Here is a 15,852-nt window from a genome sequence, read left to right on the forward strand (position 1 = left end):
ATAACTGATGGACACAGTAATATTTCAGGATTGAAATGAGGTTTATTGTACTAACAGAAAATGCGCAATATGCATTAAACCAAAATTTGACCGGTGCAAAAGTATGGGCACCTCAACAGAAAAGTGACATTAATATTTAGTAGATCCTCCTTTTGCAAAGATAACAGCCTCTAGTCGCTTCCTGTAGCTTTCAATCAGTTCCTGGATCCTGGATGAAGGTATTTTGGACCATTCCTCTTTACAAAATAATTCAAGTTCAGTTAAGTTTGATGGTTGCCGAGCATGGGCAGACTGCTCTCAAATGATCTGAAAACAAAGATTGTTCAACATAGTAGTTGTTCATGGGAAGGATACAAAAAGTTGTCTCAGAGATTTAACCTGTCAGTTTCCACTGTGAGGAACATAGTAAGGAAATGGAAGACCACAGGGACAGTTCTTGTTAAGCCCAGAAGTGGCAGGCCAAGAAAAATATCAGAAAGGCAGAGAAGAAGAATGGTGAGAACAGTCAAGGACAATCCACAGACCACCTCCAAAGAGCTGCAGCATCATCTTGCTGCAGATGGTGTCACTGTGCATCGGTCAACTATACAGCGCACTTTGCACAAATAGAAGCTGTATGGGAGAGTGATGAGAAAGAAGCCGTTTCTGCACGTACGCCACAAATAAAGTTGCCTGAGGTATGAAAAAGCACATTTGGACAAGGCAGCTTCATTTTGGAAACAAAAATTGAGTTGTTTGGTTATAAAAAAAGGCGTTATGCATGGCGTCCAAAAAGAAACAGCATTCCAAGAAAAACACATGCTACCCACTGTAAAATTTGGTGGAGGTTCCATCATGCTTTGGGGCTGTGTGGCCAATGCCGGCATCGGGAATCTTGTTAAAGTTGAGAGTCGCATGGATTCCACTCAGTATCAGCAGATTCTTGAGAATAATGTTCAAGAATCAGTGACGAAGTTGAAGTTACGCCGGGGATGGATATTTCAGCAAGACAATGATCCAAAACACCGCTCCAAATCCTCAGGCATTCATGCAGAGGAACAATTACAATGTTCTGGAATGGCCATCCCAGTCCCCAGACCTGAATATCATTGAACATCTGTAGGATGATTTGAAGCGGGCTGTCCATGCTCGGCGACCATCTAACTTAACTGAACTTGAATTGTTTGTCCAAAATCCCTTCATCCAGGATCCAGGAACTGATTAAAAGCTACAGGAAGCGACTAGAGGCTGTTATCTTTGCAAAAGGAGGATCTACTAAATATTAATGTCACTTTTCTGTTGAGGTGCCCATACTTTCGCACCGGTCAAATTTTGGTTTAATGCATATTGCACATTTTCTGTTAGTACAATAAACCTCATTTCAATCCTGAAATATTACTGTGTCCATCAGTTATTAGATATATCAAACTGAAATGGCTGTTGCAAATACCAAAATATTTAGAACTAAAAATGATTAAGATTAATAGGAGTGCCCAAACTTTTTCATAGGACTGTATCTATCTATCTATCTATCTATCTATCTATCTATCTATCTATCTATCTATCTATCTATGTGAGATTTGTAACCCTCCCTTTCCTTTCTCCTTACAGTACAGGATTGGACAGCTGTATACTATCAGTAAGCACAGCCACCAGGAGAGTGACAGAGGCGAGGGCGTGGAGGTGATGGAGAACCGGGCACATCATGACCCTGTCTATGGTGATGGGCAGTATACAGAGAAGCGGGTGCACCTGTCCAGGTGAGAAAATGTCTCGTCTCCAGTAACAAACATGGCGGGTGGGGCGTCATACAGGTTAGTGCAGGGGTAGGGAACCTTTGGCTCTCCAGCTGCTGTGAGACTACAACTCCCAGCATGCTCCATTCACTTCCATGGGAGTTCCAAGAACAGCAGAGCGAGTATGCATGCTGGGAGTTGTAGTTTTACAACAGCTGGAGAGCCGTACGTTCCCTACCCCTGGGTTAGTGTCTCACTACTTTGTTATTCTTGTGAGGGAGGAGCTTCTGGGTGACAGAAGTCCTCGCCATGAGATCCAATATGGCTGACAGGAAGTGGTTGTGACGGCTTCTTCCTGTCCTAGGCCCTGGAGTACTGAGTTTACAGCTGGCAGATTCAAGGCTACAGGGAGGTTTTCATGTTTGGACTCGGGTTCCTTTAAGGATTGATACGTTACAATGGCATAAATATTAATGTGGCGCGAGTAATTTGGCGACATCGGAGTGACTGGATCATCTGTAAGACTGTAATTATGGGGGGGGGCTTTCACTTTCCAGTGGCGGAGCGAGCGGCGATCGTCTGTAATTATCTTCCTGGCGGCAGTCTGAGGAGATGTAATTAAAGCCATAACTCCAGCGGTCCAGACGAAGGCTCCTTGGCAGCCATTTTGTTCCGGTGAGGATCATTCAGGCCTGTCATAGGTGGCAGCTGCTGCTTCTTCTGCAGCTGTAGCCGAGAGTTCCCGGAATCTTCTAGAAGTAATCCAGTGTTTACCATGGCGGATAATTCCAAAGTACGGGGCGAGATATGGAGATGAGATGATTCACGATGACTACATCAGTCCACGACTAGCCAATAACGCGTTATGTCACAGCACAGCAGATCGGCAGTAGTCACAGGATTACTAATCACAGCTGCCACTGACAGCCGCCAGCTGGAGTCCTGTGATACTCTGTGCTGCTGTGAGCCTTCACTTGTCTCCATTCATCTCGTCACATCATAATACTAACCTCTGCCCTCAGAGACCTCTGTAAGAGCAACACATTCCCCTCCTGAAATACTCTGTGCTGCTGTGTGCTACTCCTTCTAATATCAAGCTTTCTTATTCTCCTCCTCACACCAGGACAGTGCCCCGTTACATGCAGCCGTGTCCTCACTACCATCATCATCACTCGAGTGGACTGGTCCCTCAAGACATTGCTTTCCTAAAATACTCTGTGTTGCTGTGGGGCCCTACAACTTCTGATACATGTTGTCCTGTATTCCCTCTCTGACATCAGGAGACTGCCCCTGTCTCATCATTAACCAAGTGGACAGGGCACAACCCTCACAAGATCACTATCATCCCCTCCTGAAATACTCTGTGTTGCTGTGAGATTCTACAACTTCTCGCGCCATTATTTTCCATTCTCCTCCTCCTATCCTGACACTGACATCCATGTTCATGCACCACTGTGTTTTCAATGCCATCTCTGTCTGTGGAGTCAGTGCCCCCCACGAGGTCAGCCTAATCCTCTCCTGAAATACTCTGTGCCACTGTGGGGTACTAATACTTCTATGTCATTCTCTAATTGTTACACTATGAAGTTGCCTTGTCCTCACTAACTTCATTACATGATTGGACAGATCACTACCTACCACTGCTCCCCTGAAATACTCTGTGCTGCTGTGTGACCCTAATACTTTTAATACCAGTCTTTTCCATTCCGCTCTTCACCCCTAGCACATATCACTGCACACATTTCCCCCCTGAAATACTCTGTGCCACTGCACAGCTGCCGCATGGCTTCGATCTTGCATGTGTGGGTGGGTCACCGCTTCTATTGTGTTCCTGAAATACTCTGTGCTGTTGCGATCATGCTTATCTCAACATGATTTTGATACATAACCTGAATAGAACGCTCTTCCATTGTTCACATCTGTTGCTGTATGTAGTGGCTGATTTGGCGGGGTCTCAGGAGGCGCCTGCGGTGGGGTGTTGGGGTGTAAAGTGCCACTACCACACGTCCATTAGTTCCAATTATCCTCACTACAGCACATTACACACCTGCTACTCCTGTAGGGCGGGGGACTATAAGAAAGTAATCCGTCTGGATGGTGCAGGAATTAAAGGGACACTACGCGTATGGGGTGTAAGGCCTGTGCCATGCTCCGCCCCTCAGATCTTGCATTCGGTATAACACACTGTATCCGTTTTCTCGGAGAGACCCTTTAAGAGTTCTAAAGTTAATTTAATACAGTTGAATGACTTCTCAGGATCTCCGCTTGCTGACAGTGACTAGAATCATCACTTAAAGGGATTTTCACATCTTAAAGTGATATGGCGCATGACACCGCATTATGATAGGTGAGGTCGAACCTGTGAGAATACAGGGGCAGCAGTGCTGGTGTTCTTCCCTGCATAGCGACACCCTGGCCACCTGGCTGTGCAAGGAACTGCAGTACAGGATCGAGGCCGACTGCAAATTCACAGCACAGGGAAAAGTTAAAGGAGGAGCCCATTCCTGGGGGGCCCAGAGGTCAAGGCATGTTGTGGTTTTTTTTTTTTTTTTTTATTGTTGTTTTTTTTTTTAATAAACCAGTTTGTTGCATATTTTGTGTCCCTGTCTTCACTGTTTGGGTTCGCACTGCTGTTTCTACTGAGCTAACTTCTCCACACCCTTTACAAACGCTACAGACCTAATACTTTTCACAGCTGAGGGTTTGTTACCATTGCACCCAGTCTAGACACTCCCCTATACAAATCATATCCATACTCCTATCTGGCACACAGCTTTCCCAGGCGTCTGACTGGGACCCAAGCCACAGTAAGGATGGCCGCTTGGATTCAGCACCTTGGACAGAGCCTGATATGGATGTGCAGGAGGAGGGAAGATCTACCCAGTCATTATGGGGACGTCTACCCCAAATTAGCCTGAGTCTGGGGGAAGGGGTCAATGTAGATGACTAAACACTATGTAATGTACGATATTGCTCCCTGTTGTCATCCAGTTCAGCTATAAGCACCATTTCCTATGAATTATGCCAGGTTTACATTAAATATGTTTTGCCTGTATGGCATCCCTTTATTTACTACTAGCCTCTGCCCTGCGGGTTGTTAGCGTGTATGATCCGCCTAAATTTAGCAAATTGCTGCCATCGATGGTTTGTGTGCTCCGGTGTTTCAGCAGCTCTCAAGCTGTCCTGCTGCTGAACTTGTTTCTTGCGCTGTGCCTGTGATTGTTCCGGCATCTCAGCAGCTGACTGGGACGCCATATAATGAGCGTGTTGTTGGCGTTGATGATCCCCCTGCTCTGGCGTTTCGGCAGCTCTCAAGTTGGCCTGCCACTGAACTTGTTCCTCGTGCTGTGCCCGTGATTGTTGCGGCATCTCAGCAGCTTGCTGCGATGCCATATAATGAGTATGTTCTGGCTTCCTTCATAGCTCTTGGTGTTTGCGACAAATGAGATTTTCTTGTTCCCTGCATGTTTAAAATTGAGAAACTGCCAATTAGGATTAAAGGTGTTTGCCCAGGTCAGTTTGTCTGCACTGCCTGGAGCAGATTAGATAATATGCAAACGCAGGAACACTGAGGGTCCCTGTTATCAGCCATATCAAGCTAGGGAGAGACTGACTAGCACAAGTGAATACAGTCTATCGCTCCCTGTTATCAGCCGTTTCAGGCCAGGACGTTGTTCATCCTATGAAGCCCCTGCACTGTTATAAGCCAGCGTCTTGGGGGGGGGGGGGGGGGGGGTTAGTGGCCCTTTAAGAAACAAGCAATGATATATGTAGCCATACTATACTGTAACTTGTGTTTCCATAACAACGACATATATTACAAAAAGGGTTAAACTTGCCGCGTTACTGCCTCGTATAACTACCTGTAAAATATCCAGATTCCCCGTCACGATGCGAGCAGCGCAGTTACAAAAGGTTAATAAGGTCATCGCCGCTGTGTGTTAAGCTGCGGCCAAATATGTATCCTCGCGACAAAGACGGGTGGACTCCAGATAAAGATGGCTGCCACCCAATCGGGGGGATTATATTTATATATTTATGTATAATGGTGGGGGTGGGTTGTTTTAGTGAACTGATTTGTCGGGCCTGTCTCTTTAAATGGACTCTCCACGAGCGAGAGGCGATGACGTTTTTGACTATAAATTTGCTTTTTTTTCGCGGCTCGGTGGTTATTTCTTGACAGAAGAGAATTTTAATGGGTTTCCAGGTGGAAATAGTGTGGGTTATTATAATGTGGGGACACTGGGGACGTCTCCCGCAGCGCTCTCTCAGCACCCTCAGGACCCCGCCAGTGAATTTACAATTGATATCCAGGTAGAAGTATCACACACGCCATCCACCCAGGGGTTGTCACAGGCAGGAGGTGAGGCGGGCGGGCGGGGGGAGCTGACAGCATCCATGAGCTATTTTTAGCTCCCCGCATCTCACATGGATCCACATCGGCTATTTATAGTAACAGTAAGTGGGTCCCTGTTGACAGGCCGCATCTTAATCCCGGCCCCCTCCACTCCGCTGCCTCATTCACAACCTTCAGCAGGGTCTTAATGAGTCAGGACAAGGGGGGAGAGGGCTCTGGGGGGATTTCAGCGCCTGTCATTGATTTTCTTTAGGGTGTTCGGGTCACGGACAAAATAGATGGCAATCATGTATGGCCTAGTGACAGCGTAGTGGGCGGGGCCTGTGTACAAGAGCGATCTATGTCGGCGACGTCTGCTCCTTGGGTCGTCAGGGAACGCCGTTCTCTAAATGGACGGATGCTGAATGTATTCTCTATAGGGCGGTGCTAGTCAAGAGAATGACCCCCCTGTTCATTTGAGGTGTATTCAAGATGGCGGAGGAGTAGGCTGGTGTCTTTAAGCTGTTATTGATAAGACCTGATATGTCCGGAGGCTTCTGCCAAAAGTAGGGGGGTACTCATGGTGTCCTGGGAGCCCAGTGGACGGTATGTTCCTGTATCTCCCGGGATGCATAGTCATAATATATGGTACATGGACACTTGATGAGCCTGTCATGTCACCAATAGTGGGTGTAACGCACTACAAAAAGGGAACGTTATGTCCTAAAGGGGGCGAGAATTTAGTAAAAGGGGGTTCAGTCTTATGATAATATTCGCAATGTGTTTCACGTGCCGGCTTTTCCATATGACAAGTTCAAGAGTTGGCAGATATGCTTATACATGGTCTCGCCAAGGTGCCGGAACCTTCTAGAACCGTTGTCTTCTGGGGTGGATGTACTCGTATTGTCCCCGTCAACTTTGTCATGAATCGAACTTCCTTTTGGCCATACGAATGTCTCCAGCTGCTCCTTAGCAGTCACATTGACTCTGTGCTGTGGGGCGCGGTCACATAACGCCGATAGGCAGCAACCAATCAGAGTTCAGCTTTCATATCATAAACGCCATTTGGCACATGAAAGCACTGGTTTGATTGATTGTTATGGACAAGACTTACCCCCGTCTGTAGTATCGGTCTCACCTTCTTCATCTCTTTTCACAGTAAATTACCCAGCTGGGCACGGGCCGTGGTCCCCCGGATGTTCTACGTGTGCGAAAAAGCCTGGAACTACTACCCCTACACCGTAACAGGTACCCCGGCTTGTTTTATATATCTCAGCCCACACTTAGGAACCTTGTTGTCCTCACTGACCAATGGGAGTTCAGCTTTCATTTTTGAGCTTACATTGGAAACATGAAAGGCAATTTCTGATTGGCTGCTGCGGCTAACATGGCCGTTCTTTACTCTGCATTGGTGGTAGACATTTTGTGTGTTATACACCAATGTCAGGTCACCGTGTACATGTAAAGGGATTTAGAAAACATGGCTGCTTTCTTCTTCTCAGGAAGTGGCATCATGTCCGCTGGTCACATGGCCATGAATTGAGCTGCAGTTGCCATGTGGCCAATGGATGTGATGTCACTTCCTGAGAAGAAGAAAGCAGCCATGTTTTTGAAGTCCTGCACAGCGCCTTTAAGCATCATGTATAGAATCAGCGCTCACATGGGCAACCAGGGATGAGTGTTTGCCATGGGCGATGCACCAACCTAACTTTATTTTTGTTATATTCTTTCCTCTATGCAATCCACTAACCGCGTTAACCCTTGATGTCCGATGGGGACAGAATATACGGTAAGTAGAGTTATCTGTATGTGGCAGTAGCTTATTCACTATACAGGATGTTGTTGGGGTGCTATAGAGATTGCCCAAGTCTCTGTTGGCCACCATTAGCCAAACATTCGCTCTGTATCAGTCATCTGAGCTCGCCGTAGGCCTATGGCATATGGGAATGGCAACATAGCAGAATTTTGAGCGGAGCTTTGGGTGTGATTAGAGCATAAGATAGAATTCTAACATTATAACACTTCTCTTTTTCCCTCCAGTGCTCTTTCCTGCCAAAATTCTCCATCCACATTGAGACCAGATATTCCGATGACTGCGGCGACAATGACAGCGTAAGTGGTGTTCAGACTTCCCCCAGAACGGTCAGCAGAGACGACGCTTCTGAGGCCGCTGATCTGGGATGATCTTTGTGTTTTTCAGATATTTAAAACAGATTTAGCAGAGGAGACGCACGAGGTGACCCACCTGGACGTTGCGTATGATGAAATCCCAGAGCGATATTACAAGAGTACGGAGGTGAGGGGGCTTTATGATTGGGAACAGCCATTTAGAGTTTCCATTGTTGGCCTTCTCTTCACCACAATTACTTGTTTACACCTTAAAGGGGCAGACATGGAGGTCCTATACCCCATAGTCACACTTAGTCCTCCCAGCTGGCTGATAACAAGGAGCAATAGACTGTACTGTGAACTGCAAGTTGGTAAAGATTAAACTTTACTTGTACTTTCACTTTAAACACCATAATTTATGTAGCATTCAGTGACTCCTGGTGGTCACCATTGGTATTACATTTTTTTTACTTACAAATGGTCGGCAGGTAATAGATATGTATTATTGCACCATACTGGGTCTTTCAGCACCTACTGGACTCTGCTTATCCTCTACATTCCCCTCTGCTGACACCATGAAGCCGAGAACATTAGAGTGCCCCCATGTTGCTGGCTTGAGCTAGTTCTGCAGTTCAGATCTCCTCCTTCTTCCATGGCAGAATGTTCTTCTCTTCTGCTTCCATATGTTTCAAGAGAACATTGACTGAAGCCTGGGAACATCACCAACATGTATCCGTAATACACCAGGCCAAGAGCTAAGCATGACTCCCCCTCTTTACAACCCCCCCCCCCCCCCTATATGACTACCCCTCTATACAACCCAACCCCCCACTATATGACTCCCCCTCTGTATATCCTAACCCCCCCCCCACTTTATGACCCCCCACTCTATACAACCCAACCCCCTGCACTATAGGACTCCCCTCTATACACAGGGACTAATGTGAGAATACACAAACTGCGTACAGAGCTACAGGTATGTTGTTGACATATTTCCTATATATGTATATAGGAAATATTATACAGCCCTCTCCATGTCACACAACCTTCCCTGTGTCTACTCTGTCTCTTCTAATTTAGTATGATCCAGTAAATGTCCAGACACAGAGTGATGTCACCTGAGCCAAGTAATTTCCTCTATTGTAGGATCTCAGGCATTTTGTATCAAGTAAGACAGGGCGCGGACCTCTGAAGGAAGGATGGAGGGACCAAACCAAGCCCATCATGTGCTCCTACAAGCTGGTCAATGTCAAGTTCGAGGTGTGGGGGCTGCAGACACGGGTGGAACAGTTTGTGCACAAGGTAAATGGAGGAGACGCAAGTGTGTGTATATATAACACTGCCTGTATATAGGGGGGCAGTATTATAGTAGTTATATTCTTGTACATAGGAGAAGTATTATAGTAGTTATATTCTTGTACATAGGAGCAGTATTATAGTAGTTATATTCTTGTACATAGGGACAGTATTATAGTAGTTATATTCTTGTACATAGGAGCAGTATTATAGTAGTTATATTCTTGTACATAGGGGGCAGTATTATAGTAGTTATATTCTTGTACATAGGAGCAGTATTATAGTAGTTATATTCTTGTACATAGGGACAGTATTATAGTAGTTATATTCTTGTACATAGGAGCAGTATTATAGTAGTTATATTCTTGTACATAGGGGGCAGTATTATAGTAGTTATATTCTTGTACATAGGGGCAGTATTATAGTAGTTATATTCTTGTACATAGCAGTATTATAGTAGTTATATTCTTGTACATAGGAGGTAGTATTATAATAGTTACATTCTTGTACATAGGAGTAGTATTATAGTAGTTATATTCCTGTACATAGGCGCAGTATTATAGTAGTTATATTCTTGTACATAGGAATAGTATTATAGTAGTTATATTCTTGTACATAGGAGGTAGTATTATAGTAGTTATATTCTTGTACATAGGGGGCAGTATTATAGTAGTTATATTCTTGTACATAGGAGTAGTATTATAGTAGTTATATTCTTGTACATAGGAGGTAGTATTATAGTAGTTATATTCTTGTACATAGTAGTATTATAGTAGTTATATTCTTGTACATAGGAGCAGTATTATAGTAGTTATATTCTTGTACATAGGAGGTAGTATTATAGTAGTTATATTCTTGTACATAGGAGGTAGTATTATAGTAGTTATATTCTTGTACATAGGAGGTAGTATTATAGTAGTTATATTCTTGTACATAGGGGCAGTATTCTAGTAGTTATATTCTTGTACATAGGAGCAGTATTATAGTAGTTATATTCTTGTACATAGGAGGTAGTATTATAGTAGTTATATTCTTGTACATAGGATCAGTATTATAGTAGTTATATTCTTGTACATAGGAGTAGTATTATAGCAGTTATATTCTTGTACATAGGAGCAGTATTATAGTAGTTATATTCTTGTACATAGGAACAGTATTATAGTAGTTATATTCTTGTACATAGAGGGCAGTATTATAGTAGTTTTATTCTTGTGCACAGGATGATACTACATGATCTATCTTGCTTATTGTGATCTGCTTTGCTTTCATGACAGGTGATCCGGGATCTGTTGATTGTTGGGCACCGCCAGGCCTTTGCCTGGGTGGATGAGTGGTATGGTAAGCTATATTTTTGGTGTACCCATCATTTACTGACTATATATCACTTTAACTGGTTCTAAAAAGATCTCTCTGAAATGTCCTCCATAACACAAAAGGCAGCGGCCATTTTGGAGTAGACCAGTTTATCTGTATTGCTACTGATTATTTTGGAAACATTATTGCGTCGGCCTCTCTCACATTTTCTTATCTAGCTTCTCGATCTCTATAATAAATGTCTCTTCAGCTGATATCCAGTTACCAACATTTGTAATATTGCTCTGTGGCAATGAAACCAACTGTAAGCTCTTGGGACTAGTTTCTCAATATACAAACCACAGCTAAATTATCCTTAATACAATTCACATTTCCTTTGGGCGGATGTGAATAGATTCCTTAGTCAAATCCGTATGAGAGTGATACGGCAGGGGCTCAGCGGGGGCTCAAAATAATCTAAAATAACTTAATAAAGTGACAGACAATGACATGCAGCGGAGAAGAGCAATTATAAAAATATCAGACAGTGTCAGATGAAACCCTGGCACCTACGTCAGACCCCGGGATGTATGTACGGCTGAGGGTCGGGGTCTGTTTACTAAATGTTATCCTAAAATCTGTAACTTGTTCTCTCATCCTAATAGGAATGACCATGGAGGAAGTGCGGGAGTACGAGAAGGAGACCCAGGCGGCCACCAATGAGAAAATCGGCCCAGTTGCACCAACCATTACTATCACAGCAGAGAGCCATTTCCCAGCCATCCGCAGCGCCCCAGCCACCCCCATCACTGGTGACCCTCCAGAATTTCTCACCCTCCCTAAAGAAAGACCTCGAAAGACCTCCGCACCAGACACCCTCACCCTGCCAGAACTCAGAGAGCGAGCCAACGGCCCGTCCAGCAATCACTTGTCCCCTACAAACACCGACAGCTGAAATCGGCATGACGTCTTCATGGCTGCTCCCCCCCGCCATAGGGATCACAAATTCCCTATGCAAGTCCAGAACTGATCATCACCTGAAGAAGTCATCCCTACTGTACAAAGAGGACATTGACATCATGATGCCCCTCCCCCCCAAATGGGTACAAGAGTTGGCTTCTTCAGCTTTCAGCGACGGGCACTTTAAATCATCATGAAGTATTTCATCGGGAAGTTTGACGGCGGCCATGTTGCCTCCAGTCTTTCTGAACTTGTAAAGTTTATAACACCGACCACTGGCAGGGACCAGAGAACATGGCGGCCCACAGCAGCCCCCCACGCCACTCCTCATGGCTCCCTCCCTGCTTTCTGATGGAATTCTAGTTGGACTGGTGATTTCTATATCTTTCTCATCATAGAATGTATTGGCCCCAGATAGACTCTCTCTCCTAGGATGACCATTGAGTAGTCTGTGTGTGACAACGGTTCTACCCACCAGGGGGCATTCTTCAGCTCCGCCATAAATTACCCACTGACAATCATTCATCGGCTCGTGGAGTTAATATGTCATTATTTTTGTGTTGTGGTCCTATAAGCTAGAACTGATCTATCCTTTATGGTCATTTTGATTTTTTTTTTTTTTTTTTATATATATATTTTTTTTTTTCGTAGTATCTAAACGGCAGTCTATTGCTCTAACTGATTCATATGTATAAGGGTCATGAATTTTGAAATTTTTCATTTTTTTTTTTTTAAACCATAAAATTAATTTGCGAATTTTAAAAAAGAAACGGCATTAGATCCTGAGCTGAAGGCTGCAGCGCCCTCTGGTGACAGGTCACAGTAGCTGCACCTTCTTGGAATATGATTTCCAGTCATGTAAATAAAGGTTAATTATTGTGTAATGAAACGTTCTGTTATTTTCTAATTGACTTTCGGGCTGGCCTATTATACAGCGGGCTTGATGATGTCTTCTGCGACGGCAGAGGGTACGCCAGATTCGTGACAATGTGCAGGCCTTGTCATGAATCAGACGCGTCTTCCGTTTGGCTGTGCGTGTCATACCGGGTGTATTTTAGATGACATTTATGACACAATAGTGACTTCATGTTAGTGCATTTGGTGTGGGCATTGGATACGGCCACACCAAGCCCCTGTCCCAGCCCCACCTACTGTTAAGCCATAATATTGGTGTAGGTTCTTAGTGAATTTGCTTCTTTGTGTTTCAGTCTCTCACAATCCCTACGTGCGGTCAGTCAGTGCAGACCACCTTGTTCCCCCTCCATCCAGAGTCTCTTTTTTCTGGTATAACTACTGTCAAATGGATTTTCAAAGGCATAGCATAGACTAGCATTTGGTCCCCCAGCACCCTAACAATCAGCTGATGAAGCATCTAGGTGAGTGCTGCAGCCTCTTCACTGTATACCAGTCACAGCGCCATTCATTGCATAGTGGCTGTGACTGATATTGCAGAAGAGGAGCAGTAATGGTTATCAATATTTGGTAAGAAGGAAAAACTGCATTGCGTTTCCACCATGGCCGTGGCCCCCTATATGGGATCTTAGCCTAAATGGTAAAAAAAACAGTTCTGATCTGCATCCAACTGTATACTGCTTATACATTGGCAGCTGTATTAACTCATATGCAGTGAGCTCCCCTTAGTGGTGGCTGCAGGCAGACTGAATTGTATCATATACCTGTAAGTGTGTATGCTCAAGGTTCGGCAGCTGAATAAGGCCACATGGCTCTGTCAGAATAATCGTGTGATGTGCCCTTAGGCAGTAGAATCAGATAATCTGGAGCTGTGTATCAGCACATTATATCTTAATAGTAGTTATGGTCCTATTTCTGGACCCTCAAATCCAGTCAAATGTCAAAAATTAAGAAAAATCTTTGAGATACTTGACAGAAGAGGACGATTAAAGCAATTTAAAGGAGAAGCGCTCTGTAACTCTTACACCTTGTCTACAGGAAACACATGGTTAGAGCACATCGCCCCCAGGCTGCTGTCTAATAAAACCGCACTTCACGTGAGTCTACCTTCAAAGCCGCTGTCTCTGACATACAAGCGTCGATCTTCATCATTATGGTGGTTAATGTCACCGGGGGGGGGGGGGCGTCTCTCTGTGCAGGAAAATGACATCATGTACAACCGAAGAGAGACGTGCAATAAACTGTCAGAACAACACGGATGTCAAATCTATATAGATAGCAGCAGACATGCTACACTAGGCCTCGTGTATGAAGAAAAATGTCTCCGAGCAAACTTGTCTCCCATGGCAAACGATCAGAACGCACGTTTTATTTTACCGCCTTCACAGATAGGTTAGCTGCCACAAAAGTTTTCAGTCTGTCGCCCAAGTCGGGAAGGATTTGTAGCCTTCGGGAGTTTTAGTTCACTGACAGCAAGAAGAGATCTTAAAATTAGGGAAGGAAAGTTGAAGTGTAATTTTTTTTTTTTGCTATTGGTTCAGGGTGGAGGACATTTTTGTAATACACTTTATTAATACAGATGAGCGAGTACTGTTCGGATCAGCCGATCCGAACAGCACGCTCGCATAGAAATGAATGGACGTAGCCGGCACGCGGAGGGTTAAGCGGCCGGCCGCCGTCAAAGCGGAAGTACCAGGTGCATCCATTCATTTCTATGGAGCGTGCTGTTTGGATTGGCTGATCCGAAACAGTACTCGCTCATCTCTATTTATTAACCTATAAAACTTCCATTTATTTAAAAAACAGGCTGTAAGGTTCCCATTAGCAATTCTGTAAGACTGGGTTCACAAGGGTTTTTTTGGACCGGATTTTGATGCGGTGGCCGCTTCAGAACCCGGTCCAAAAATCAGCTAGCCGCGACTGGATGCCTGTGCAGTGCATATAGTGTATCGGCATCCAGTCGCAGCATTACGATCCGGATTAGGCCCAAATGAATGGGCCTAGTCGGGATGGTGTGTCGCATCACGGACGTCCGCGGCTGAATCTGCGTCATAAAAGAGCATGTTGCTTCTTTTTTCCGTGAGTGGGAACAAACTCAATGGGAGGCGTTTTTTGAGCCGGATTTTGACGCTGACAGTAAGCAATGTCAGGAGACTCCGAACGCCTGTACTCAATGTCATATGTAGAGCTGTAACATTTGCCAAAGGGGTGGCCACTTCACATGGCTGTATCCCCAGTTTTATACCACCTAGAAAAATGGTTCAGGTATTCTAAAGAAAGCTAAGATTCATATGCTGGCAAGACTGGAGAACTAACTGTAAAAGAATTAGAGATATTACTAGTTAAAGTGGAAAACATAGTCGGGAATGTGATTTTATATTCATGAACTGCTGCATATTAAGTTCAATTCCTGATTGTGTTTTTAACTAGTGATATCTCTAATTCTTTTACAGCTAGTACTCCAATCTTGACAGCAGATGAGTCTCAGCTTTCTTATAATACCAGAACCATTTTTCTAAGTGATATAAAACTGGAGATATAGCCATGTGCAGTGACCACCCCCTTTTAGTAAATGCTTCAGCTCCTAATATATACAAGACAAATGGATACCGACTTTCCGTAGTAACGACTCCGTTACAGGGTTGCTAAGAAGAATATAACAACCTGTTTTATAATAAAAAGGAGTTTGATAAGATAAAGTATATACCTAAAATGGTCACTGAACACCCACAGACACAATAGTAAGGAAAGAAAAAGAGAAAATGGGAGTTTAAGCCTAAGCATAGCCATAGCAAACAGTTATAGAGAGGCTTTCACACAAGTATATGATGGTGACCTAAATCACATGTCATGAAGGAAAAGAGATTTCCAAGAACCTGAATTATCTGTAATTCACAGAAGGAAGATGTTTATGAGATTGTCAGTGAGATGGCGTTATGGCTGCAGGCGAGACTTGTGTTATACAAGACTGCACCTTACATAAAATATAACTACTATAATACTGTCTCTTATATACAAGAATATACTATAATACTACTCCTATGTACAAGAATATAACTACTATAATACTGCCCCCTATGTACAAGAATATAACTACTATAATACTACCCCTATGTACAAGAATATAACTACTATAATACTGCCCCTATGTACAAGAATATAACTACTATAATACTACCCCTATGTACAAGAATATAACTACTATAATACTGCCCCTATGTACAAGAATAT

At 44.0% G+C, this 15,852-nt stretch overlaps 1 protein-coding gene across 1 annotated transcript in view; it reads left to right on the plus strand.

Moving 5' to 3' along the window:
• LOC142217226 (cytoplasmic phosphatidylinositol transfer protein 1-like) overlaps nt 1-12,333 on the plus strand; it is a 28,855-nt gene extending 16,522 nt beyond the window's left edge. Inside the window, exons 3-10 of the mRNA XM_075285423.1 lie at nt 1,591-1,739; nt 7,211-7,299; nt 7,833-7,840; nt 8,092-8,163; nt 8,252-8,347; nt 9,307-9,462; nt 10,731-10,794; nt 11,415-12,333. Of these exons, the coding sequence (XP_075141524.1) occupies nt 1,591-1,739; nt 7,211-7,299; nt 7,833-7,840; nt 8,092-8,163; nt 8,252-8,347; nt 9,307-9,462; nt 10,731-10,794; nt 11,415-11,704 (924 nt within the window). The 3' untranslated portion in view covers nt 11,705-12,333. The remainder of the gene's footprint in view (nt 1-1,590; nt 1,740-7,210; nt 7,300-7,832; nt 7,841-8,091; nt 8,164-8,251; nt 8,348-9,306; nt 9,463-10,730; nt 10,795-11,414) is intronic.
• The last annotated feature ends 3,519 nt before the right edge of the window (nt 12,334-15,852 follow it).

The sequence above is a fragment of the Leptodactylus fuscus genome, chromosome 8 (genome assembly GCF_031893055.1).
Source record: "Leptodactylus fuscus isolate aLepFus1 chromosome 8, aLepFus1.hap2, whole genome shotgun sequence".
Classification (NCBI taxonomy): domain Eukaryota; kingdom Metazoa; phylum Chordata; class Amphibia; order Anura; family Leptodactylidae; genus Leptodactylus; species Leptodactylus fuscus.